The following is a 25,326-nucleotide window of genomic DNA, read 5'->3' on the forward strand; positions in this document are numbered from 1 at the left end:
TTAATTCTGCAGCATAACACTTTCTTCTCCTGGTTCCAAAAATTTGTGCTATTGAAGAGCAGTTATTGAAGTTTAAGTGCATTACAGCCCACCAGCTGATGTGTGTGCTGGACATGTACATCTCTTATTGTTATACACACAAATAAATAATATTTTATTGCAGCTTGATATCAGAGAGGAGAATTTGACAGAATGTACGAAAGGGATTACTCACAAGGTGACTGTAACAGCTGGTATAGGCTGACTTAGGTGAACCCCCGCCCAGTGGGAATTTGGGTAGCTTTTACATGGTTTCACTAGCTGTTGCACAACTTGGCAGGGGATGATGGAGCTAATGGACATGGCTGACTGAAGAACAGAATGTGCTGCCAAAGTTTAAGAGGCAGTGGGAAGAGGAGTGACAATCGTAATATTAAGATAGACTGTTTTGTACAACCGTGTACAATTTTAGTTTTTATGTAGGCCTATACATTGTAAAAATCTGAGTCACCTTTACATTTAAAAATGGTGGTACTCCGACAAGTGAGGTATTATATCTAAAGTTCTGTTGAACCTCCACATGCTGTAAAAGCCTCACATTGTTGACGTGGTATTGAATAGTCAGTGTTTCAATTTGTGCATAGTTTTTACACAATGGTGTTTTGGATGTAGGTAGGATATTCATCATATGGTTTTTAGGGAGATGTAGTGCTTTTCAAACAGAAACCCAATCTTTTGAACCAGTATGTTCATTGGAATAGGGAATAAATGCAACAACTTACGTGTAAAGCAACTTGTTATGTCTTACTTTGTAGTTAATTAGTAACCAAGAGTCATATTCCTCAAAGGGTTACTGTTTTATGGACTGATAGGTGTGGCAGAGAGCAAGACAGTTCAAGCTTAGTACAGACTGCATGAGAAACTCTTTTTAATACTACGGATATTTCCAATCTGCATTCTTGGAAGAAAGAAAAAATAACATACCACCCCTCTTATAGTTATACGTGACTTGGTCCTGTGAGGGCATTTAGTAATACAAATGCTATAAATAGCTTGCCAATTTCTTCTAGTAATAAGTAGAATAACGCAATGTCTATGAACGATTATATTATCCTAAACATAGAACAGGTCCCTGTTACTGCTCTGAATGATTGCTTAAGTGTATTTTGGGAATCTGGGAAATTTTGTGAATTTAGGATATTGTTCAATCCTTCTAATAACATATGGCCAAATTAATTAACTAGTTTGCTATTTTATATATAACATTGTACTGTTGAATATGAGGGCTTCATGATTTGATGGCACTTGTTCAACAACCCTTACTGGACCAATAGCCTTTTCAAATTATCTAAGATCATAAGTTTATTTAGGGTTTCATGTGCCAGGAACTACAAGAATTAAAGAGAATATGCAGAACAGTCCAGTAATTCTTATGGCAGGGGAACAGGTCCCTAACCTCCATGCAACCGTATTTATGAAAAAATTATTTTCCAGCTTCTTTGAGTCAGCAGGTGGCGCCATTGTCAAAGGTAATGATCAGAGACAACTTCTGCTTAACCTTCTACATTTGTTTTTTGGCTAAAATCAGACAATAAGTAAGTTTCATTAAGCTGATGACTGCTTTCATACATGTGCTGGGTTCACATACAGAGGTTGTCTTGAACATGTTGAAACCTTAGTTTATCGCTCATGTTGTGCATTTTTGTGTGTGCGTATGCTGGCCTGCAGGTGTGCAAAAGCACACACACAAACACACACACAGACACACACACACACACACACACACACCAACAAGTCCATAAACTGTCCAAAGACAAACTACAGATATCCATCGAGCCTCTCCTTACTGTGCATGTTGGTTGTGGATTAGAATACCATCATTTTGTACTATAACCTGTTTCTGTGCATGCTGGTGGTGATCACAGCCTTCAGAATGTGGCAGCACTCACTTGAGAGCCTAATGGTTTCGATTTCTCAACTGTACCGCCCTCTCTATTATTCCTGCACAAATTGAATGTGATACCCTAGAATTAGACATTAACCGCTGCCTGGTTGTTTGGGATTACGGACACAGAATGCCCTGTGATAGACTTTATGCTTCACTAGAGGGCGTTAGTGCAGCTAATTTAACTATTCTTTTCCATCTATGGAAGGGGTGGGATGCAGCTGTATTACAGCAGCTAATTTGGTTCCTACCATTGATGTGGTTACACCTGCCCAGATTCAGCTGTATATTAACATATCAACATGGCTGTGTGTTCGGTACATTTACAAAATCTCCAGACACCTCAGCTGAAAGCCAGGACATCTTCCTCTGCATTCTCACAGTCCATTATGCTGCTCAATGTAACCAATACAGGCCAATGAAAGTATGCAAATTTTTTATTATTATTTTTTAACTTTATTGTTGAATTAAGTTGCTTCCATTCAAGCATGCCTCCAGAGATTGAACATTTCATACACAGACAGAAAGGACAACGCATATTTTTATTACACTGCTGTGAGAAATGTTACCAAATGAGATTACAGTATAGAAAATTATCTCAGTAGATGCTGTACTTCTGATTAGGAATTGAGTCATATTGCAATGCAAAGCACATGGTAATGTAATGAGCTCCCTAACTAGCTGTGTTGGGTGGAGCTGCTATTTCAGCTGTTCCATGGGTGTGGTGCTGTTGGGTGTGCAGGTGTTGAAATAAGATGGGGATGCACAGAACTGATGATTAATAATTCACAAACTTTGGGGTGGTGATTATTATGGTATTTCACACAGGACAAAGCAGTCTGAAGTTGCCCATAGGGAATGTGCTCTACATATTTGTTGAGAAACGTCAGCAGGGCTTCTGAGGGACTGGGGATGAATAAACTTACCCATAATCCACCATGCCCCTTGAATGGGCCTTGAAGGGATGCCACTGTAGGCTTCCATTACATTTGCTCATTTGTTTAAAAAAAACATGAAGCTATGGTAAAACCACCACCCCCCCTCTATAGTAAGGGCTCAGAGAGTTGTGTATGTGAGGAAGAGACTCCAGTGATGCTCACTTTTAGCAAACAGAGCAGAATAGGATAGGCCGCAGAGTATAGGAGGCTAATTTTGGGCCAGTGAATCTTTCTGTTGACTCACTTCATATATAAAAATGTGTAGTCCAATGGACAGCAGTAAAGTCAGACTTGAGCCAATGGTCACTTTACTACTTTATTGTTTCTAAAGTACAGCTGCCGCGCAAAAAGGTTCATTGAGCATTTCATTTTTCAGAGGGTTTATTAAAAATAAATTCCAAACCTGATGTAATATCATCAGATGATACCAAACAGTCCTGTAGACCGAGCTGACTTATACACTGCAGGGCCCTTGAGCACCCTCCACAAACAATGTAAGGTGACTGCATGTATAGTGTAAGCTCATGCACAAATGGGGGTTTCCACATTGATTTAAATGAAATAGTTATGCTTTGAAACTCTCACACAGACCATGACTGAAAGTACGTTTGATGGGTCATCAGCATCCCGGGTCTTCCACAACTGGAGGATCAGTGTAGCAACGCATGGGAAACATAAGCATGTGCAGGCTCTTGGAGGGTTGCACTCCCACCAGGGGTGTTTCTCAGAGCTACTTCTGCATCTCGTCTGTGACGTGTCACACATCTGGCAGTTACCGATGATGCTTTTCTTTATTTCAAGAGACCAGATGATTGTGAGTTCCTAAAACTCTTTGCAGCTATTTTGTCACTGAATTTTACTTTGCTTGTATTATCAGAAACTAAAAATTGACACACCCCATCACCCCCTTCCCAACATACACACGTATGCACACACGCACACACCTTTTTAACAACCACAATAATGCCAGTGACCTACAGAGCACTTGGCTCTGGTTTTATACATTCCTCTGAAAGCACTGGCAATAGGATTATGTCTTGTTCTTGGTGCCAGCTAAAGGGATTTTCAACCTCTGGTGATCCTGTGCAGAAATGGCTGTATGAAGTGCCTGCACTGTAGCACACCCACAACATCGCCGGGGAAGACGCGAGCGTTTGAAGTCATATCTGACATCATGCAAAGCAAAAAATTTCACCAGTAACCGTTTTGACGGTGAGATATTTGCATCAAAAGGAATAACAAATGTTACATTTCTGAACAGTTTGCCTATTCAAATGAGCCACACAGGAGAAACTTTGTAAAAGGTTCATTCAGGAAAGCAGCTGCAGGTGTGCCTGAGAGTGCCTAGCCCGACTAGGGTTGGAGGTGTTCTGGTAGCCTTCTGTAAGGGAGGTATCCACACACATCCTCCCAGCCGAATTTAATCGAGGTTATTCTGCAGAGGCAGAATACTGATTGGAGTCGGTCCTTAGCATTAGCACGAGTTGCACAGTTGGCCACCAGCCACCGTCTGACACAAACACAGCAGGAACGATTGATTGCATTGATTACTGCAGTTGACAATATAATGAATCAAACCTAACAAACAAGACCATGCTCCAGTCTTAGAAATCACCTAACTCTAACCCCAACCCCAGCTCAACAGGTGAGTCAACCACAAATATGGATTCAGCTGCATGCCTTGAAATCTCATGTTTCTGCCATCATAACGAACTGTCACAAAGAGTGTAGCAATTCAGCTATTACACACAATAATGTAAATAAAAATAAGTATTTCAATTATTAATTTTTTTTTTTACTTTTTGTTCAGTTACAGCTATATGGTTAGTAGCAATTGCTGTTAGACATGTTTCAGTCACTGATCTGAAAGGTTTTCACTGGTTCATTGCAGCAGTTTTGCAATGCATACATATTGTGACATAATGCTGGTGTGTTTGTGATGGTTTGATGGAAAGGACAAGAAAAGTTATTCAGCTAGTTAAAGTGTTTCTGTGTGCTTTGTGCATAATAACACACTCAAGAGGAAGTGAAGCAGAACTAAGGAAGAACTTACAGAACAAAGCAAAACATTAAACAAAACACAGTAATAGATTTGCATATTAAGGTACAACAAGTGTTATCAAACAGATGATGGCCTTGCATTACTGGCTTCATTTAAAAATCATTGATAATTCCCTATTTCCTCACAGCCATGCATGAAACAAAAATAAATGTAAATTAGAAAAAAAAAAAAACAGTTGAAGCTTCCCATCCATCCCAAGCACAATACACGTTTTTAGCATACCAGTCTCATCACATCTCTTTCATATATTTTCTATTAAGTCACTGCCTCTGTAATTTGACAGTACTTATCTTGTGCTTGCACTGCTTACCCTTAAGAAATATAACATTTCATTTTTATTCAGAAAAACATGATTTTTCATCTTTATAACATACTGCATTTCATAGTTTCACCCATTAGCTTCACCGTGGCCCTTTCTGCAATGAAAGAATTAGGAGAAGGTGTTATTCCATTCTTCCTTCTCATTCCTGTCATTTATGAAGGCTGACAGAGGCACCGGCATGGAAGGAATACATCAACATGAACATGCACATGTCCTTACAACGAGAGAAACCTTAGTTGGTTTGTTTGGCTCCATCCCGCACCAGCAGAGGGAAAAGCGAGATGATGTCATTCATGAGAGAAGGTGGGAATGTGGGAGTGAGGTGTCAGAGGCTGACATCTCTGCGGTGCACACATGCCCCTGTTTCTTGATGACAAGACAATGAATACTGACCTATGACATGGAGTCAGAGAGGTGAACACTGTGAATTTCTTTAGGACTGCCCAAGCAGAAATGTAAATGTATTGAAATATACTGAAAAATGTATTGAATATAGAGAATATATTGTGAATGCATTTAAAATATGTGTATGCAATCGAGAGAAGTATGGTGAAATATACCAAAATGGAAATAATTTACATGTTTAAAATATATTGATTGAGCTAAAAACATTTTCTAAAAGAAATACATTTTCTGGTGGAAATTGTGTACACAGTGAGAACTCTACTAAACACTCCACCAGGCTACAGCAATAACAACAACAATATTATTAAATAATGATTAATTAATCATTATTGAATAACCTGATTAATTTATGGATAATTAATATCAACAATAATAACATGACTGCAGTATTACTGCAAGTATTACTATCTCTGACTTACACTATCACCTTCATGTTTTCTACTGCTGATGTCAATATTAAAGATATGGTTTTAATTGATTTAAGGCAGGAGCCTCTAGAAGCAATATGGTTTCATTACAGGCACAAAATAGGGGGGACCCACATACAGACTAAAGATAACTCAAACAGTGTGGCACAGTAGTTGGGGAGATGGATTTGGAATGGGCAGGTATATGGTTGAAAATGTTGGTACTACACTGCTGTTGTCTCCTGATGGAAGGTCCTTAAACCGTACAGCAACAGATTTCCATCTGTATTAAAGGGTAAAGTGTAACATGTCAGCAATGTAACACTACTATGGAGAAGACTTTCTCCTCCTCAGGTAAACACGTTCAAGAAATCACATCTGATCAGATGTTTAAGACGGTAAAAGCTGAAATACAATAATGATGCACATCAGCCTTGTATTTTCTAGTGCAATTAATAAATGTGATATTTATAGTCACAAATACATGGTCTAATAGGGTCTATTGTGGTTGAATGGTCTAATATTTAATATACTGTGTATGTCACATGACATCGTATAATCGTGCCATACTGTATGAGTGGCAGTTCACGTCACAATAACAAAATAGGTACTACCATCTCTTCGTCCGCAATTACCGCGTGTAGTGCAGTAGGTTGATAAAAGCATACAAAGGTAGTTGTATATGCCTTTCATTATATGAGTCTATTGTCGATTTTCAACAATGACACAGAGGTCTTGTACTCCAGACCATCCGTTTCTTTCAAAAAATGGTACTCCCCTCCTAGTATGTCTGCCCTACACATGACTTCCAAATTCCGATTGACTATGACTTATGGACAATACAAACCCCACCCCTTCTCATCCGGCCAGTCATGTCCTGCCCCCACACATCCAAGATATGGTTCGATCCTCTCTCTGCAGATGCTGGAACTGTGCCCGCGGTGGCGTGAGTCTTGATTGGTCACCATCCTTGTCGGTCATTTTCTGCTCCCGATATCCCTCCGATGTGGTTTAACAAGCCGGTAAAATGACGTGCTGGGGTTCGTGGGATTTGTAGCTGAGCGCCACCGTAAACTCAAGTCACACAGAGATACCCTGGACAGCGCTCCTTCTGTCTCCGCTAACTGCGCTTACCACATTGCACCAGCCATAACATTTGCAGAAGAAAACAACTACCGCATCACCCATTACTGGGGCATTTACCCTCAATTAAATATGGTAAGGGCGTTCTCTCTTTCTGGTAGCCTATTATTTTAGGATCTGATGATGTATTGCTAAGCTAGGCTAAATAGCCGGGTGATGCTATCGGTGTCACCGCATGTGGTATGTTCATTTCAAGGCAGGAGATGCGATATTGATGAGGTGCTGTGCGCTGGTGATTGTGAAATTTCGTATGGGGTCTTGTCTTTGTAAGTGGGACACGTCAGAGAGTGAATGTTCTTGCAGGGGCATCGTTAGGAAAGTTTGTATCATTTTACCCACAAGACTCAGATTTTTTTTTACGCCTGTGGTGCGGCGACCACATGTATATATTACAACTGGAGCTATATTTTATTTATACACTTTAAGGTAGAATTACATGGTAAATAAAACATTTGTATAGGTTTATTTTCCCACACATTTTATCTATGGTGGAAGGTGTTATTTGCGAGACTGTTGTGCGTCTTTGATAAATGCACTACTCTGCTAACTTTAAAATTGCGTACGGCCACACACATGCACGCACACGCAGTGTGTGTTTGTGTCTATGACACGTTTCGATCACATCATCATTAGACGTTTCCGTTCCTTTAGTCTCAACCAGTCTTAGAATAAAATGAGATGAATGGGTACAACGGATCTGGAATCAGGTGGTTTACACTTTCAGCGTGCTGCGCATCCCCTCTTTGAGACGTAGTCAACGGCCTGCTTTCTTTCCACATCACAGTTTTGGTGCCCGTGTGCTGGAGTGGAATGGAGTCATTCATCTATTCCACAAGTTCTAAAGTAACAACCAGGATGTGTGCAAATATTTTTTTTATTTTCAACAGGCAGTCATTAGCAGGCAGACCTGAGTATTCTGTGAAAGAGAAGCTCTTTTTTTTTTTTTGCACGACTGAATAGGAAGCGGGACAGTTCTCCTCTCTCTTGTTCACTAATTAATTTAGGTGGCCTTTGTTGTTTCAGTAAGCTCAGCATGGAAACAAAGGTGCTTGTTATAAAGTGTGAGACAGCAACAGGCAGACTCTTCATTTCTGAGAAACAGGGGAAATAGGGTGGTTTTTGAAAGACAACAAATATTGAGTGGAAGCCTTTTACAGAGAAAATCTGTTAGACAAAAGAATGCCCAGTTATCGTTGAGAAACCCAACATTAATAATCCTTGAAGAACATTTCTTCTTGTTATGTCTCTTCCTATATGAAACAGAATTTAAATTTGTACTTGCTGTTTGCATCTGAAGAACCACGTGGCACCTGTGTACACTATTAAGAAGGAGTCACAAACAATAATTTCCTTGAGCTGTTCTGTCTGTAGACACCATCTTTGTTATGGAACTAAGGCACACAGCAAGTTTTATCTATATTGTGAATTTGTCCTAGGCTTACTCACAATCTGATCCATGAAGGGTCCACTGGAGGCAACAAGGTGAGGAAGGGTAGAGAGCGCACACGCGCACACACACACACACACACACACACACACACACACACACACACACACACGGTTATATTTGAAGAAGCATGGACATCACAGGAAACTCACTGATAATGGATTTTACTCTAAATGTAAAGATCATAACATGACAATGTTGATCAGCTTCAAAAGCTATAAGTGCTCCTCCACTCCTTTATGTATTTTATCAATGGTATGCTATTGCTGGATTCCAAAACAAGAACACCATTGTTGTTCCTGAGTGGGTTCAGAATGCCTCTCCCACTCCACAACATGGTTAAATAGCCTGTATGAAATATGCTGAAGGTATGATGTTGGAAACATGTCCTTTAATGACTGATTTGTAGTAAAAAGAAAAACCTGTAAGCAAGACTATAGAGCTATGTTTTATGCATTACACATCCACATTTAAATCCAAATGTACATTATATTACATTACTGGCATTTAGGAGACACTCTTATACAGAGCAACTTACATAGGTTACAGTTTTTTTTCCCTTTTCAGTGTTATCCATTTAAACAGCTGGATGTTTACTGGGGCAGTGGTGGGTTACATAATGTACCCAAGGGTACAGCAGCAGTGCCCCAGTTTGGAATTGAACTGGCAACTTTGCAGTCACAAGTCCTGCACCTTAACCACTATGCTACACTGCCGCCCCATAAATGTAAAGGGATAATTATGTTTCTTTTCATGTCTGATGAGTTCCCACAAAGAAGCTGTCCACAGTAGGGTTAAAATGTTTGGCCAGGGCAGTTACAAATACCTCAGTTACAATCCATTCTGACCCAAAATGGGTTAAAGAAAGTGGTAGAGTCAGATGAAAACCTGCTAGAAGTTCTGTGTATATTGAACTGTACTGATGCCATTGTTACAGTCAGGCATAAATAGCAATGTCTATTGCCCATTGTTCATATCTACATAATGTTCAGGACATTCTGCCAAACAGATTTAGTTATTGAGATCAGGTAGTGAGATCTGTTATATTAATCTAAATTAAAATTAAGTAAGTAAAATTTATTTGTATAGTGCTTTTCACAGACATAAGTCACAAAGTGCTTTACAAGAGAATAATACAACATAAAATAGAGAAAAACATAGAAGATGAAATGACCACCCAAGCCACATGTTTAAAGAGAACAAAGCTAAAAACTAAAAAACAAAATACATAATAAAAACATACACAATACACAATAAAATACACAATAAATACATAAAATGCAGACCTGGTGCATACAAATTACACAAACACCTGTCTAAACAGATGTGTCTTTAGCTGCCTTTTAAAAGAATCCACAGACACGCGCACACACACACACACACAGAGGTGTACTGATAAGTTTACTTGTCTCTAGTCATTTCATGCTGCTGAAGGACACCTCCAGTTCCTGAGAGTGTGGTTCAGTAGACAGGAAGTGAAGTGCTGAGGATAGCACAGGAGAGTATGCAGAGTGCTCCAGTACTGTCCGTCCCTCTGTCCAGGAAACCAAACACCCAAGGGTAAGGGGTAACAGCCGGGGACGTACGGTCATCACCCCCCCAAAGGCAGTAGACTGAAATTTCAGACCCCCGTTCCCTTAAAATCACCTTTCTCACTGTTGTTACAGTACACCACGGTGCTTCAGATCAATAAACGTTAAACTTCTTAGAAATGGAGGGAGGGGACTGGGTGCAATTGCAGAGATGGCTTACTCAGCAAAAAATCAGAACCTGGAGAACGAACATGCAGGTGTGCTGTAAATGTTTAACAGCCAATTAGATACGTTTGTTTCTCACCAGGACTTGCTCTGCTCCTTGGCATTAGCAGACACACTTCTAATCATCTTGTTGTCATCTTCATTATCCTTGACATTCATGAAGCACAAATTAAGAACCCTAAATGGCAAATTGGGTGGAGAGAAACAATGTCTCTTTCCAGAGGCTTTCGTGCTCTGTGAAATGGAAGACCTGTGTCTTGGGAAAATAATGATATTTTGTAACTTGATTATGCGTGTCTCAGCTGCGTAGGGGAATAGATCAATGGCTTATTGAAGGTCACACTGTGTTAGGCTCTACCCCTGAGCAGAGAGGGGGAGGGAGTGAGAGGGAAGGGGAATTGGACACATTTCAAAAACACACAATGATGAACTTGACTCTCACTTCCACGTGTCAGAGGGCACAGAGACTGTCTCCACCTACAGCTCTGGAGATGTAGGTGTCAATGCCCAGTATACTGCAGCTTTTTTCTGAAAGGCAAGGTCAATTAGATTATTCAGAAAGGATGTGGAATATGCCTAAAGGTTGGCCATCTTTTTCTCTACCAGCTCAGGCTATTTAATCATTAAATTTAGTCTAGCTTGCACACACTGGATTCTTTGTGACAATTTCCAGATATATACCATAGCAATTGTGTCTGTGCTGTCCATATAGGGACAGTAACCATACAAAATTGTCCTGTAAGGCAAGTTAATGTACTGTAAGGTTTTACCAGTTTACCGCAGCATTCAGCCATCAGCCCAAGTTATCAGCCCTAGGACATTTCTGCAATGGTAAAATGGGAAATGTATGCAATTGCAGTATTTCCCACAACCTTTATAATAAGGACATTTAAATGCCAGCATTTTGAACACTGTCCTGAAGGCGAGTTACTTCAACATTTTCATTTCCTTTTGAAGGACATCAATGCTTTTGATGCTTTGAAATGTTTCACATCTTCTGTCTGATTTCAGGACCAACTAGAGGCCTTTGACAAACAGTTAAATTCTTTCGTGGACTACCTATTTGGGGAAAGAGGTGAGTGCTTTATATCTTATAACTGCATAATACTAACATGCTGGCCTTGGTTACTAGGTTTTAAGTATTGAGCATTGTTGGCGCTGAATATCAAAGAGCATATGCTCACAGTTAAAAGTGATGGTGTATTTTGTTGGTGGTGCTTTGTGAATGATTTATCATACATGCAAGCCTCACCCCAGGTATAAATTCTGTCACCTGACATAGATCCAGGTCAGTATCTAATCTGATTTGCCTATATAAATAATACAAATCCTTTCAGGGTAACCTCAGCTTCTTCCAGGAAGGTTGTATGAGATGAGAAACAGCAGTAAGGTTTGCCGAGAAGGCACCTGTGAACGGTGGTTTTTGGGGCTAATTAAAAAAAAAAAAATCTCCCCATGAAATGAATGGTTAAGCGTTGTAATTAATTCGCATCACGCTCAGTCTCAGCTGAAATTTCCCTGGATACAGACTTCTCACCAACCTTGCCAAGGCACACACCAGATTGAAACCGCACCCGCTCAGGAATACAAATGCCAGTTCACAAAGTGCAGTGGCAGAGAAGGATGAACTATGAAAAGAAAATATTGATCTCTGTAAAATCTGTTATCCTATCTTGCCACGTTACTCTGGACGATGTGAAATGTCTGGCCTAGCCTTATTTGCATTCGTGGAACTGCACCTGTTCACTGTATTTTGGGTCAGACTAAAAGACCCTGGCTGAATTAAGGAGAAGGGTTTTTAAAACTAAGCACATTCCTGAGTTGAGAAATTGAAACTAAAACTGACCAATCACTCTATCCAGCATCCTTAAATACAAATACTGTCCCCTTTTTGGGTTTAGTAATGATATTGATGCCTTCTTAGTAATAAAGGCAAAATCAAGTGGTAACTGATCAGCATGTAATTGATCTACAGGCACTAAGACCTAATATACAGTTCCTCTGGGATCAGATTTAAAGTGAAACTGAAGGATGACATACATTTCTTCCTGTTCCTCAGACACCAGGGTGAGGGGATGGCTCCTTTTGGATTCCTGTCTACCCACACTGTCCTTCACCGCCCTCTACCTCCTTTTTGTTTACCTGGGACCAATATACATGAAGAACAGGCCAGCATATTCCTTGAAAAAAGTCTTACTTGTATACAACTTTGCTGTGACTATGCTATCCTTCTACATGCTTATTGAGGTAAGGACCAAAGGGAAAAAAAAAAGTTTTTTCCTTTTAATATTACACTGCGTTGCTGTGTTTGAAAAGTCCGTGCTGGCTCTACTGCTAGACTGTGTCAGCCCACTTGTTAATGCTTGTTTGTATAGCTTGAGTGGCAGAGGTCGTTTGAATCAATATTAAATCTGTAGATTTAGGCAGGTCTCATGTATGCCCTCATAAAGCCCTGGACAGAGGAGTTGGCGAAATCAAAGCATAAAGGGCACTAAGAATAATTCAGTAAATAACATAAAGCCGGGGACAGTGTTTGGCTCAGTGTACCAGCCAAACACTTTTTCAGAGTTTAATTTTCAAATGCTTATTGTCTTTTTTTTACAGACAGCTTAAATTTATTGTTAATCTCCAATTCAATATAGATGTTAAATATAATATTAAGGTCAAGTATTAATTCTTTTTTCCCCCCTCTCTCAACTAATGACCCCTGGCACTCTTTAAATGAGCAAGTGAGATCTCCTTTGACACTGGATTGGGCAATAATAAAGTATCCCCTTGATTTCTAATATCCTCTGAGCACTAAAAAAAAGAGGCATTCTTCGTGTTAGTGTTACTCACTTCACCGCATGTGCGTCGGCCAGAGTGAATTTCTGAAAAGGCCAAATGTGGCTGCCGAAGGCGAGGCACACTGCATGCTGGGAAATGCACCAAGTGTGCGCTCTCTAGGGGAAAGGGGAGGCGTACTCCGCACCCGCCTCGTCCTCAGCTCCCTCGCCCTCCCCACTGTAATGACCTCCGGGTGCTTGTTCAGTCGCCCTTCTCGGATGACTGTTTGCGCCCCGGGACAGATAAGGTCTGGTTGCGGGCCAGGTGAGACAATTAGGTCAAAAGGCATCGCTGTGTAAGACCCAGGGGCACACCATCATACATAATAAGGAGGGTAAAATAAAAGGTCATAACTAACTGCAAAACAGCAGATGGCAAGGCAAATAGTATATGTTAATATCATTATGCATAAAATTATCCAAACTACATACTAGTCGTTCATTCAAAGTACAGAGGTTTCCTTTCAAATCCGTAATATTAGAATAGGCTGAAATATTTTCATCCAGTATTATGCTACTCATTCAGGCATTAACTATGTACACGTAATCTGTAACAAGCTCCCTTCATTTAAAGGAGCAGAATCCTAACAGCAGATATCCTAACAGTATGAATGTGAGTATAGCACTAAAAAGACTGAACTAAATCATCCCTGTTTGCATTATTCTAGAGGTTTTTGCTTTTGATTTTAAATCATGGGTGTCAAACTCAGTTCATGGAGTTGTGTGATACAGGCTGTATTTAGTGAGTAGTGAAATTATGCTTTTACTCAATTTTACCAATTAAGAAAGATCAAATTAATATTTATTCTTAGTCATGACATGTTTTGGGGTCTAGGGTTATTGAATCATATTGGGCCGTGTCACACTTGTCTTAAATGAATACCAGCATAAGTTGTGGCTTTTCTGGAACTGAAATTCACACCTTTGCCTGTGAAACTAAAAAGTGCAGTCAGCCGGGTTTGCTACAACTTCACAGATCAGTGGCTGTAATTCTCACAGCATCAACCCAGGCTGGACCTGGGTGGTGAGGCACCAGATGGCACTTCCATTGCTAAATAACCAGCAGGGACTAAGCTTGCGCCCACTGGTGGCCAATTGCAGTTCCTCAAATCCAAGATCCTGTGAAGTCTTGAGCTTTCTCTCAATCTTCAAATGATCAACCCCCACAAATGAAACATGTTTCAAATTTACGTCAGAGTGATTCCCCCACATAAATCACTGATACCAGGAGTGCCAGCATTAAAGACAGCAACTCTCTCTGTGCATGTGCATGTTTAAACATATAAAACATGTCAGCCCTCAGTCAGCCGCCAAAGAGCAGTATGCCCTGACTGCAGCCCTGCCCCGACAGGAGTGGCTGGCATCAGAGCTACTGCTTTTTTTCCTCTTCCCTTTAACCTGGCAGATTTCTAATTCTGTATATCTGTTGAAGAATGTAATGGACCTCTAGCAGCTGTACCACCCTGTAGTCTGCACATGCCAGACGTCTATATTAAATCACTAGAAGTCCCGGCACAGCAGTAAGCCTTAATATCCGATTGCTGGCACAGCCTGCATCCACTGCCCACCTGGACTGTGGATAGATACTGTAGCTTTGAATTGAGTTTAGCTGCTTCTAATATGCAATGTAGCCACATAATAGCGGAGATACACATGCTATACAGCATTAATGTTGCAGCAGCTCTGTGTGTTATTTCATAGCGTAGTTATAGTGTGAATTGCATGTTGTGGATTCAAAGGAGTGCTTTCAGTAGGTTGGAAATGAACAGCTTTTCACAGGTTACTTTCAGTGATATTCTGTCATTGGTAGATGAATCTGCAGAACTGAGCCTCTGTATAGAAATACTACGACACCCACCAATAGAAACTGTGCACAGCACAGTGCATTGGAATTGCGGATTTAAAAGGTAGAACTATGCCTTTGCCTCTGAGAGCATTAACACAATTGTACAAAAAGCCCCAAAACTGGATACATTACAATGCCCTCTCTCTTGCACTAGGCTAGAGTGAAGGAAAATGACCTCCAAAGAGAGGGACATGTCTAACGAGCACTTAAATACAATTATTTTGATGAGACCAGTCATATATCCCTCTTTATAACAGATTATGTGGTTGAGACCTTATCTGACCCAATCCTATTACAGCTGCTCTCGATATTATAGTTTCATCCTCCCCCACTCTGACAGAAAGGGATGTTTATCTGCAAGTCCAACTGTCTGGGGATGGGATGGGGCAGGGGCTGGGAGGGGGGCACCGCACCATGAGGGAGGGTGTCCCGCTGCTCATGACTTGTTGATGGCCTGTCTGTTTCAGCTGATCTCGGCCTCTTGGGCGGGGGGTTACCGGTTACAGTGTCAGAATCTCGACAGCGCAGGAGACGCCGACATCAGGGTGAGCCCGCTCGCTGACTCACGTCCTAATCTCCTCACCCACCACCCCTCTCCCCTCCCCACCTCCTAGCGAGACTACAGACGAGCTGACCCCAAACTGCTGTCTACCGGTGCACTTGTCTCTGGGTATTACCTGTATAATCAGCTTGTTTTGCGCGACTGTTATTTAATGGTACGGCATGCACCAAATTTTCACGAGAAGTAAAATGGAGTCTCGCTAAGTAAGGCTCCCTCACAATTATGTAGTCCTGAAATGAAACAGAATTGCAAGGCTTTCCAAAGCCGAAACACATTCTCGATTGTCTGTGGTCTGAAACAAGGTAAATGGAGAGCACTTACTGTTCCAGAACTTGGGAGAGTGCTAGAGGGCCTGCCTTTACTGGGAAGGAGCGGTAGGTATGTCGTCACATCCAAAGCTATGCTCATATGCTTGGGCTCCTGATGCCAGCTCCACTCAAATGTTATAATTTCCTATGTACTGAACATGAATGGCATATATGAGGAATGAAAATGGTGTAAAAAAAAAAAAAAAAAATACCATTATGGCATTTTTGAAAAGCCTGACCACCAGCATGGCACATTCCATGGCTGCCCATCATCTTCTCATTTGTGCTACTCTCCACAGCTTGAAAACAGTGCATCCTAGACCTTCACGTGAATGTTTTAAACTAGCTTCCCAATTAGGGAATAGTACTGAAAGAATTTTTCTGAATTCTTGTACGTTTCATCTGATCAGGTTGCCAAAGTACTATGGTGGTACTACTTCTCCAAGCTCATCGAGTTCCTGGACACAATATTCTTTGTTCTGAGGAAAAAGAACAATCAGATCTCCTTCCTTCACGTGTATCACCATGCCTCCATGTTCAACATCTGGTGGTGTGTGCTCAACTGGATACCCTGTGGGCAGAGTAAGTCCCAGCTTTTACCTTGGGAGAACCTCTGGCTCATTTCCACTGCTCAGAATGCTGGATTATAGCACTAAGTAACACACATGGGCACAAAGTTAAAAAGGGTAGTAAAAATGTAGTTAGATGTACAGTACTGCCAGCTGTCCAGCAGAAATACTGGCTTTCCCTCTTCAATGGATTTTTAAGGGGATTGGTCCTGCAGTTATGTTTCCAACAATAAACAGCAAGACACCAAAGCAGATTCTCCTCAGAAATTAAGATGCAAGGAAAAGCCTACATTTCCATTGATCTTTGTAAACAGAATTAACCATGGAGCCTCTAATGTATGTTCCATTTTATTCTTTCAAAGGTTTCTTTGGACCAACCCTGAACAGTTTCATCCATGTATTAATGTACTCCTACTATGGGCTGTCCACAATTCCATCCATGCATAAATACCTGTGGTGGAAGAAATATCTCACACAGGCCCAGCTGGTAAGTTGAATGGGTGTTCGTAGTTTCCGAGAGGCTGTCGTGAATGACTCTCACAGCGGCTCCTCACTCTTTCTCCCAGGTCCAGTTTCTGCTGACCATCACACATACCCTCAGTGCTGTGGTCAGTCCCTGTGGGTTCCCCATTGGCTGTCTCCTGTTCCAGTCCAGCTACATGGCTACCCTGGTCATCCTCTTTGTTAACTTTTACATCCAGGTAAGGAATGTGGATCTGACTACAACGGGCCTGGGTTTAAAAGAAACTGAGGAAGGAGTGTATGAGGCTGAAAACTTCTACATTCTCTTAAATTATGCAGTATTGGTGCTGCTCAAACCACTCCGCCCTTCCCAAACCTGCATACCCTTAACCCTTGAGTATTCTTGTCTAGCTCAGGTACAACTGCTTATAACAAACATCTAAAGGCCATTTTCCTCTGATTTCAGACATACAGGAAACGGAAATCAGTGGATGGTGGAAAATTACCAGTTGATCTGGGAGATATCAGGAAGAGTCATGCAAATGGCTATTCGACTTCTTTCAATGGTTCAACGTCCAAACAAAAAAGCCAGTAGTTTTGGAAGATGACTGAAAAAACATAACATTTTAGAAAGGTACTGGAATCTAAAAACGCTCTGAAACAATTCTATAGCTCAAGCAGGGATAAATTACTGTATGTTGAGTTTTGTATAGGACACTTTGTTCTTAATTTTTGTATCAAGTGGTTATTTGATTTCCTTAAAGCTTGATAATGGAATGGTGTTCTATACTGTATTCATAGGGATATGGTATTCATTTGCTTTTTTAAGTACAGTACATCTGAAAAGAAGGGTCTCAAGTTGTGAAATTTCCATTGTTTCCTGAACACTGTCTCAGAAGGAGATTTGCCATCAAGGTCTGACACAGATCCTTACGAAAGGTTTAAATCAGATTGCAGTGCAATGTTTTCACAATGCTCTTTATTTTCTAATATTTTTGTACTGTATACCATCATGCTGTATAAAGCCATTGTAACATTATATGAAAACAATGAATAGCCCTTTGTATACAGTACACACACGAAAATGATCACTTCAACAGACTTATTCAAAATTAAACAAAAGATGCCTTAGAAACACAGCAAAACCTTCTACCTGATGTATCATAATTTCAATGTGTTTGAATGTCTTAGTTCAACAGGTGCAAACATGAGACATGTAATACGTTTAACAGAAGTATTTTAGAAAGTCATATTTTAAAAAGGTTCTTACAACACAACTTTGTTAGACTTCATACACTGAACAATCAAGTCAAATGTTACAGATCAGTGAATGGTTTGGGATGGCTAACAATGGAAAATAAAATAAAGTACTTAAAAAAAGAACTAAAGAATTGCCTGTGACCATGAGCTGAATGACACACAAGGACAGAAACCTTTCAACCTGAATGTCTTTGCACTGCGTTCCTGATCACCCACCAGTTTCAATTGGCCTGCTTGAAATATTCTGCGTTTAAATATTTCAAAGCGAGTGCTCAGCGCCCTCTTCTCTTTGTGCGCCAGAAATAAATCATAAAGCAGTTCATAACATTGCAGCTGGGTACCAACAGATTTCTGTACCAGCAATAAATAAAACGGTCTTGTGAAAACAAATACAAATAATCTTGGCTACCTCAGAACTAATTTGAGTATACATCTCAGTGAGTCCTAAGTTGTGGTAGGTGTTTTAGCAGATAACGCGTTGTTGCCATCTTTCTCCAGTGGAGTTTCCTGTGTGAAGAGAAACACCATGAGCGTTGCACCTATGCTCTGCATTGGTGTAAGTTCATGCAGTGAGTACATGCATACGTAAATATGTAAATAATCAATTATGGCATCACACAGTGTTATATATGAGAACTCACTAACGGACAGGAGATATTACAGGGTCCAGTGTAACCTGTAGCATAGTCACAGGAACCTGGAGAGAAGGGTTGTAGTGTAGCAGAGGAAGTTTTGCATTGCATGTGTGGACTTGGCGTGTCCCGTACATGCAATGCAAAACTTCCTCTGCTACACTACAACCCTTCTCTCCTCTGAATCCATTATGGAGTCTTAGCTGACCATTACATGAGATTTTTCATGTTACAGTACTCCGGTCAGTACTGGTTGTCTGCACACTACCATGTCTCCCATATCCCATTCTACCCCCCTAACTGCCACCACTTCAGTCAAACTGGAGCATGACTTTAGCTCGCCTCTTTCACTTATGTAACTGGTGGCCTGACTTGGAGGCAGGCTTGGCAGTCTGACAGGGTCACATATAAATGTTGCGCAATGTGGTATTTATTAATGACTGATGCACTTCAGTCTGAGGCCTCCGCTCACCTGTGAAGATGATGCCACATCATCTTCTTCTGCCTCCTTCCCTGTGCTCTTCCGCAGCAATTCCAGTGACTGCAACCTGGAAGAGGGTAATGCCAGAAGGATAGGTTGTTGCCAGGGCTCCATTGTGTTGCCAGTACCTTACACTCTGACCCCTCCCAAAAAAACCACAGTTCCCTTCCTCAAATGAATGAAAGTGTATCCAGCAGCAATGGGAATGTGTCTGCTCATGTTTTGGTCATTTCAAGTCCCAATGCTGCAAGTTACTGTGTGATGGGAGATATACCCACTCATGTATCATGTATGAATTATGCGTTATGAATGCATGTTTGAATGAGAGTGCCCTTCTTACGAACGACACAACATACCTTTTCTGCTGCCTGTCACAGAACAGCTCCACTGTCTGCGACTCAGTTCTCCAGAAGTTCTGAAAGCAAGCAGAAACTCTCAGTCTGAACTTTATTAACTTTGCAAGATAATCAGTCACCATCTAACATGACCCATGACTGACCTCTTGTGGGAGTGACAGGTTATTGTTGACTCTATTAATCATTTGTAGTTAATTGGTCGACCTTCTGATAAACTTTTGTTGCAGGCCAATTCATGGAAGAAACACTATCCACGTGTCAACGCACTCACACTGAAAAATGCATTAAATGTTACAGTTTGTGGGGAGGGAAAGAGATTGACAGGAATAAAGTCCTCAGACAAGGCAGAATATTGGAACTGTCAGCTAGAGACATACCACAGTTTCCCTCTCAACCTCCTTCAGGGAGTGGCAGTCCTGCTCCAGGTTGGCCAGCTCAGTCACTACTGTGCTGTGGAAGCTTTCCAGGTGCATCAGCCTACGGGCAGACAGAGAAGTCCACTGTCTCAATGACCGCTCTTAAGCCAGGGATAAGGCACCCCTCTGAGGGAATAATTACCACTGATAATTAACTGCAATTACAAGAAAACCAGAGGAAAATGCAGCACACACACCAGGACCGAGATTGTCTATAATTGGTATAAAGTTCTAATCATTTGCTGATTATTATGTTGCCCTCTAAAGTTTTGCGCTTTGCAGCTCTAATTCCTGGATGGTTCTCTCTTGACTGATGGATAACAGTACATTATCATTCATGCATACTTCCCGCTCTGGAGATACTGTATTTGAAAATATAGTATTTATATACAGTATGTAAAGGTGATGTGCTCTACCTGTGGTTATGCACAGTTCTCAGTAGTGAAGCCACATTCTTCTTACAATCTGAGAGTGACTCCAGGGATTGCGATTCTATTTTCCGATATCTGGACTGAGAGAGAAGGGACCACCGTCAAATGAGGAAACATTTTATGCCATCAGCCTATAAAAACTCAAATGCAAATTACCGCAAAATGCTCCCTCAGCTGGTTTTTAAAGGTCTGAAAGGCAGAGATTACACCGGAATCCATCTCTGATTCACTGCCTTCAGTTAACATCGTGGTGATCCTCTCTGTGGGAAAACAAAGAGAATACAATTTTTAGAACTGAACAAGCAGAAATATTTTAACAGAAAAGAAGTTACAATGTACAGTGAACAGACTGAATAGAAATGACATTCAAGCAACATGACAGCACACTGTAGGACTTTGTCCTCATGTGCCCTCTCCGGTAACCATGGAGGGGAGTGAAAGTGGGTCGAGCAGCAGGCGGGGGGAGTCACGCCACTAAACAGGCGATATTTGGCAGGTGCGGGTGCCAATTTGGCAAGCAGCCATGGTCCCATGTGGTCCAAAGGGAAGAAAGTACTATTACGAGGAAACGCTACAGCACACAAAAGTTTTTCAGGAACCCCTTTGGCTTGATGCCAGAAAGCTAAGAAATATTTCTAAAAAGCAACAGGGGATCTCCATTAAAATCAATCAATAAAATCAATATCAGAATATTGCTCATTTTGATCAGGAGCTTTCCCTTTTAACTTTTTTAAAACTTTTTTTTTCCTGTACAAGAGGGCCAAGGACACAAATAACCCAGGGAGGAAGCCTTCACCTACACACTGATAACATGTTCCTCTTTTGCACAAAAAAGTAAAAGCTTTTAAAAAAGTGTCCCTAATTAGTGTGGGGACCTTTTTTTTTGCTATATTTATTGGAAAGGAAAGAAATGGGATGAGCAATTTCTGCCAAAATCCTACACAAACAACACAAAGATGCCAGAAAAATTGTCCACATGAATGAGCTCACCACCTCAAAATTCCCTGCAGAAGCACTGAACACATTTGCTACAAATACAGCTCATAAATACAGTTCCAAACAATCATCTGCATGCTGAAAAAGCTTTCCCTGTTGTTTAAACATACACAAGCCACACACTGCAACATGTTGTAATGTGAGAGACATGCAACTGTACCGGCTAACAGTCAATATGACCACAGAAGTGAATCAATATTCAAAACACATTCCACAAACTCTACCCCCACGGCTCAGTTTTACTAAGCTGTGCTACATTAGTAGGGGAAATTAATTCCCCAAGCCCAGCTAAGCGGTACATAAAAGTTGTGCAAAAAGTACCCTTGGTGCAGTCTCGCGGGCTGGAGGGGTACAGTACTGTGGGTGTCTGGCAGCAGCCAAGCTGGTCCTCCTCCTGCAGCATCTGCTGCTTCTCTGGCACCAGGCCCAGTACTGCTGCTGAATAACAATTGCAGAAAGATCTCTATAAAAGACCCAGACAGGCCTCCCCTTGCCGAGATTGTTCAGCATCAGCCGCACAGACTCCTGGAGCATACCTGGAATGTCCTTGTTCCTTTTCACTGCTGAGGGAGATACTGTCACTTTGCCAGTGATACACTCCTGCAAGATATTGAGATTGATAACGCCGCACAACCTCTAATGCGTTCAGCTATGATAACTAAGATAACTAACTAATGCAGCAACATAGGAATAACTGTGCAAAACAAATAAGCAGACATTCAATAGTACTCAGGGGCAGAATTCCATCCTCATGCTTTTTATTTTGACGTTAAATTTGAGTGAACACCCAGCAGTACCTCTACACCAGCTGCGGCTTGGCCAGCTTGGTCAAATACAGGGTTTCCAGAGGAGACGGAGGATTCTGTAAAGACATGATTCATGACCTTCACCGTAGGTTATGCAATCAGGACCATAATACAATAAACTTAAGCAAAGCAAAATACATAATTAATAAAGATCGATCTAATCAACACTGTTAGCTGATGTCTTCCTTCTTATGATTTTATCATTCTACCACTGGAAATCAGACCAAAAATAACTTGCCTGAATCAGGAACTTGCCATGTTTTAACTGGTACTGGGGAAATGTCCAGACCTTGGTCTTTGGGTGCAGGGAGGCATTTTTGTTGCTGGAACACAGACTCTGGAACTGGGGTTGAATGCTGGGGAAACAAAGAGGATGCGAGAAAATCATTACTCCACAGCAAATTCAAATTAGAAAGTGAATCTTATTGTACTACGCGAATGAATTGCCAGCAAGTGGGAAATGAATTATACAGTATTCCTACAGTAGATGCTGTAATTGAGATAGCTGCCCTTTCGCCTACTTTTACAGTTGTCACAGAAACCCGTTCAACAACCTTATGCAGAGAAATGTGTTACCTTGACAACGGCTGGCTCCTCAGCGCTGCTGGCTGAGGACAGGGGGAGGACTTGGAAGGCAAGGGGAAATGAGAGCTCAGAAACTTAACGGCCTCGCAGCTCGAAAATCTACAAAGAAGTGGTGCCATCTGAGAATGTGCAGAGTGGCAAGCACTGTCTTTGCCCCACTTACTCTTCAGCTTGCTTTTCGGTCGGGGCTTCTTCCTGGTGTAATCGAATCGGATCGAGGGTCTTCGTCTTTTGTCACCCGGGGCTGCTCTGCTGTCACTCTCAGAGGCATGCCTGGAGTGTGAGGTCTGGAACGCAATCCGCAGGCAGCAGTCAGTCTCAGCAGAATCCGTCAATATGCCGATTGTAACAGAACAAGCAAGGCACATTATTCTGACTTCCTTCTCACGATTTACGCTGAATTCTGCGTTTGGTTCCCGATGGGAACTGTGTCGGGGCACCCGTCCCCCACCCTGACCCGTCTCAGCAAGAATTAAAGAGAATTAGAGTGTCTTTCGTAAACCTTATGGAATTCTCTCCGCTTGCCTCCAATGTCTGGGGTTGATTTTGCAGACCTGAGGCACACAAGAATTAAACTTCAGTTTGTCTCTCAAGACAGTATCTTTTTTTAGCACACATTCAGCTACAGCATAACTGAACAGATCTCTTTTCCAATCTGTAGGTAAAAGCTTTTAAAATGTCAAAGAGGCGAGGTAAGACCAAGCCATGCAAAGAGCAGATGTTCCTTTTTAAGTAATAATTATGATTAACCATATTTACCTTTTAATGTTCTAGCAAATATACATTTGGATGGTGACGTTCCAGCTACCCGAGAGCAATTCATTTCACAGCATTTTACAGCACTCTGGTCGTACCCAGAAAAATAATGACAGCCAAAGTTCTTTAAAACGCTACATTTTGCAGCAATTACAGCAAGCAAACCACTTTAGAACTTTACTGATGTGCCCATGACTACCACTGATGTACATCTAATGCACTGCACCATGCAAATGCCAACTGAATGAGAAGCAGGCTGGATGATTTGCTGATGTCACCAGCACGCAGCATGAGAAGAATGTGACCTTACCCGTTTGAGGACGTGGACTGACTGAACAGCCGCGCTTTCGCTCTCACCACCTGGACATCAGGCACAGCAGTGACAGTTTACATTCAGCTAAATGCAACGCCGGAAACATAGTTTGCCAACTACATTGTCTGCTCTAATGAACAGAACTCTGCTCAGTAGGATATTGAAGGCAATTTACAGCAGATCTCCCATCAAAATTAAAGCAGCAAAGAGATGCAGTACAACCCACAATATTTCTAAAGAAAACAAAAAAAAAAAAAAAAGCTGGCTCTACACTGTACATGAAACACTGACCTGGTACCTCCTCAAAGCTGCCATGAATGACATACTCTTTGTCTTCCTGACATGTGACAAGCCTTTACACATGGCAGTCAGTGGATCTGATACTGCAACCTTTACCTGAAGCAGTCATATGTTAATGAACATAGAGCAATGTACAATTCAGAGGGGTCTGGAAACAACTGAAGCCATGTAAGCATATAAACTTTGAAACCAGTAGTAGATTTTTAATTTGTCAAATGACTGGCTGCTTTATCCAAACGTGCACCTGCTCTGGTGCCTACTTAAGAGACAAGTGGGTGGCAAAGTTTTATGTTTCCTGGCCTCTGCAGTTTTAAAAGAAAAAGGCTGTATAGCAACTAAACTTTACATTTTTAACATGATAGTGAACATGGATTTTGCTGTAAATACAAACACCATTCTAATCCCTTTAGAACTGTGAAAATGGCCCACACCGTCATCTAATAACCTCATAAAAAATGACACCAACCTCTGTGTCAGAGTGATTATTCAGGTGAAAAACATCATCTTCTCTCCTAAGAGTATAAAACATGCACAGAGGATTACCATTACATGCTTGAAATAACCCCATTTTAGAATATTCATGTCATTAACAAACTCACTGTTGTAGCATCACCTCCAGTTGATGTCTATGAGCAACAGCTGAGACCTACAAAAGTGAAATATGTAGTACTACTCTTACATGTTCTTTTGATATGAATCACATCAACTCCTGATTGGAAAAGAAAAGACATTTTGGCTGTAGTTCAATATTTTGGTCCATGCGGACACAGGTGACAGTCCAGTCTGAACAACACTTACTCAGATTGACATACTTACACCAGCTTGTTCTGTGGTTACCAAATGTGAGGGACTGTCAAACAAAACAAAAATACATTCATAATAAACATTCATAACAAACATTCATAATAATTCATTCACAAATTCCACCCTAAATGTATCTGAAAATGAATTCCTGGCACATGAAGCAATCTATCCTCTACCATACAAACAGAAGCATATTTGGACACTTGCCTGGGT

At 41.1% G+C, this 25,326-nt stretch overlaps 2 protein-coding genes across 2 annotated transcripts; one reads left to right on the plus strand and one right to left on the minus strand.

Annotated features, from left to right (window-relative positions):
- The first annotated feature begins 7,093 nt into the window (after nucleotides 1-7,093).
- On the plus strand, nucleotides 7,094-18,244 carry elovl2 (ELOVL fatty acid elongase 2). Its single transcript, XM_036520864.1, has 8 exons — nucleotides 7,094-7,276; nucleotides 11,417-11,480; nucleotides 12,465-12,652; nucleotides 15,544-15,621; nucleotides 16,357-16,528; nucleotides 16,878-17,002; nucleotides 17,082-17,216; nucleotides 17,444-18,244. The coding sequence occupies exons 1-8, from the start codon at nucleotides 7,274-7,276 to the stop codon at nucleotides 17,570-17,572; spliced, it is 894 nt and encodes a 297-aa protein (XP_036376757.1). The 5' UTR covers nucleotides 7,094-7,273; the 3' UTR covers nucleotides 17,573-18,244.
- Nucleotides 18,245-18,355: 111 nt separating this feature from the next.
- Nucleotides 18,356-25,156, minus strand: LOC118772487 (synaptonemal complex protein 2-like). Its single transcript, XM_036520863.1, has 17 exons — nucleotides 25,126-25,156; nucleotides 24,909-24,955; nucleotides 24,776-24,821; nucleotides 24,007-24,056; nucleotides 23,443-23,494; nucleotides 23,104-23,227; nucleotides 22,932-22,981; nucleotides 22,594-22,711; nucleotides 22,347-22,411; nucleotides 22,086-22,149; nucleotides 21,871-21,987; nucleotides 20,710-20,813; nucleotides 20,539-20,633; nucleotides 20,084-20,183; nucleotides 19,707-19,765; nucleotides 19,342-19,417; nucleotides 18,356-18,744 (listed from the first exon to the last, which is right to left on the minus strand). The coding sequence occupies exons 2-17, from the start codon at nucleotides 24,917-24,919 to the stop codon at nucleotides 18,682-18,684; spliced, it is 1,194 nt and encodes a 397-aa protein (XP_036376756.1). The 5' UTR covers nucleotides 24,920-24,955; nucleotides 25,126-25,156; the 3' UTR covers nucleotides 18,356-18,681.
- Nucleotides 25,157-25,326: the final 170 nt, after the last annotated feature.

This window comes from Megalops cyprinoides, chromosome 2, assembly GCF_013368585.1.
Source record: "Megalops cyprinoides isolate fMegCyp1 chromosome 2, fMegCyp1.pri, whole genome shotgun sequence".
Classification (NCBI taxonomy): Eukaryota; Metazoa; Chordata; class Actinopteri; order Elopiformes; family Megalopidae; genus Megalops; species Megalops cyprinoides.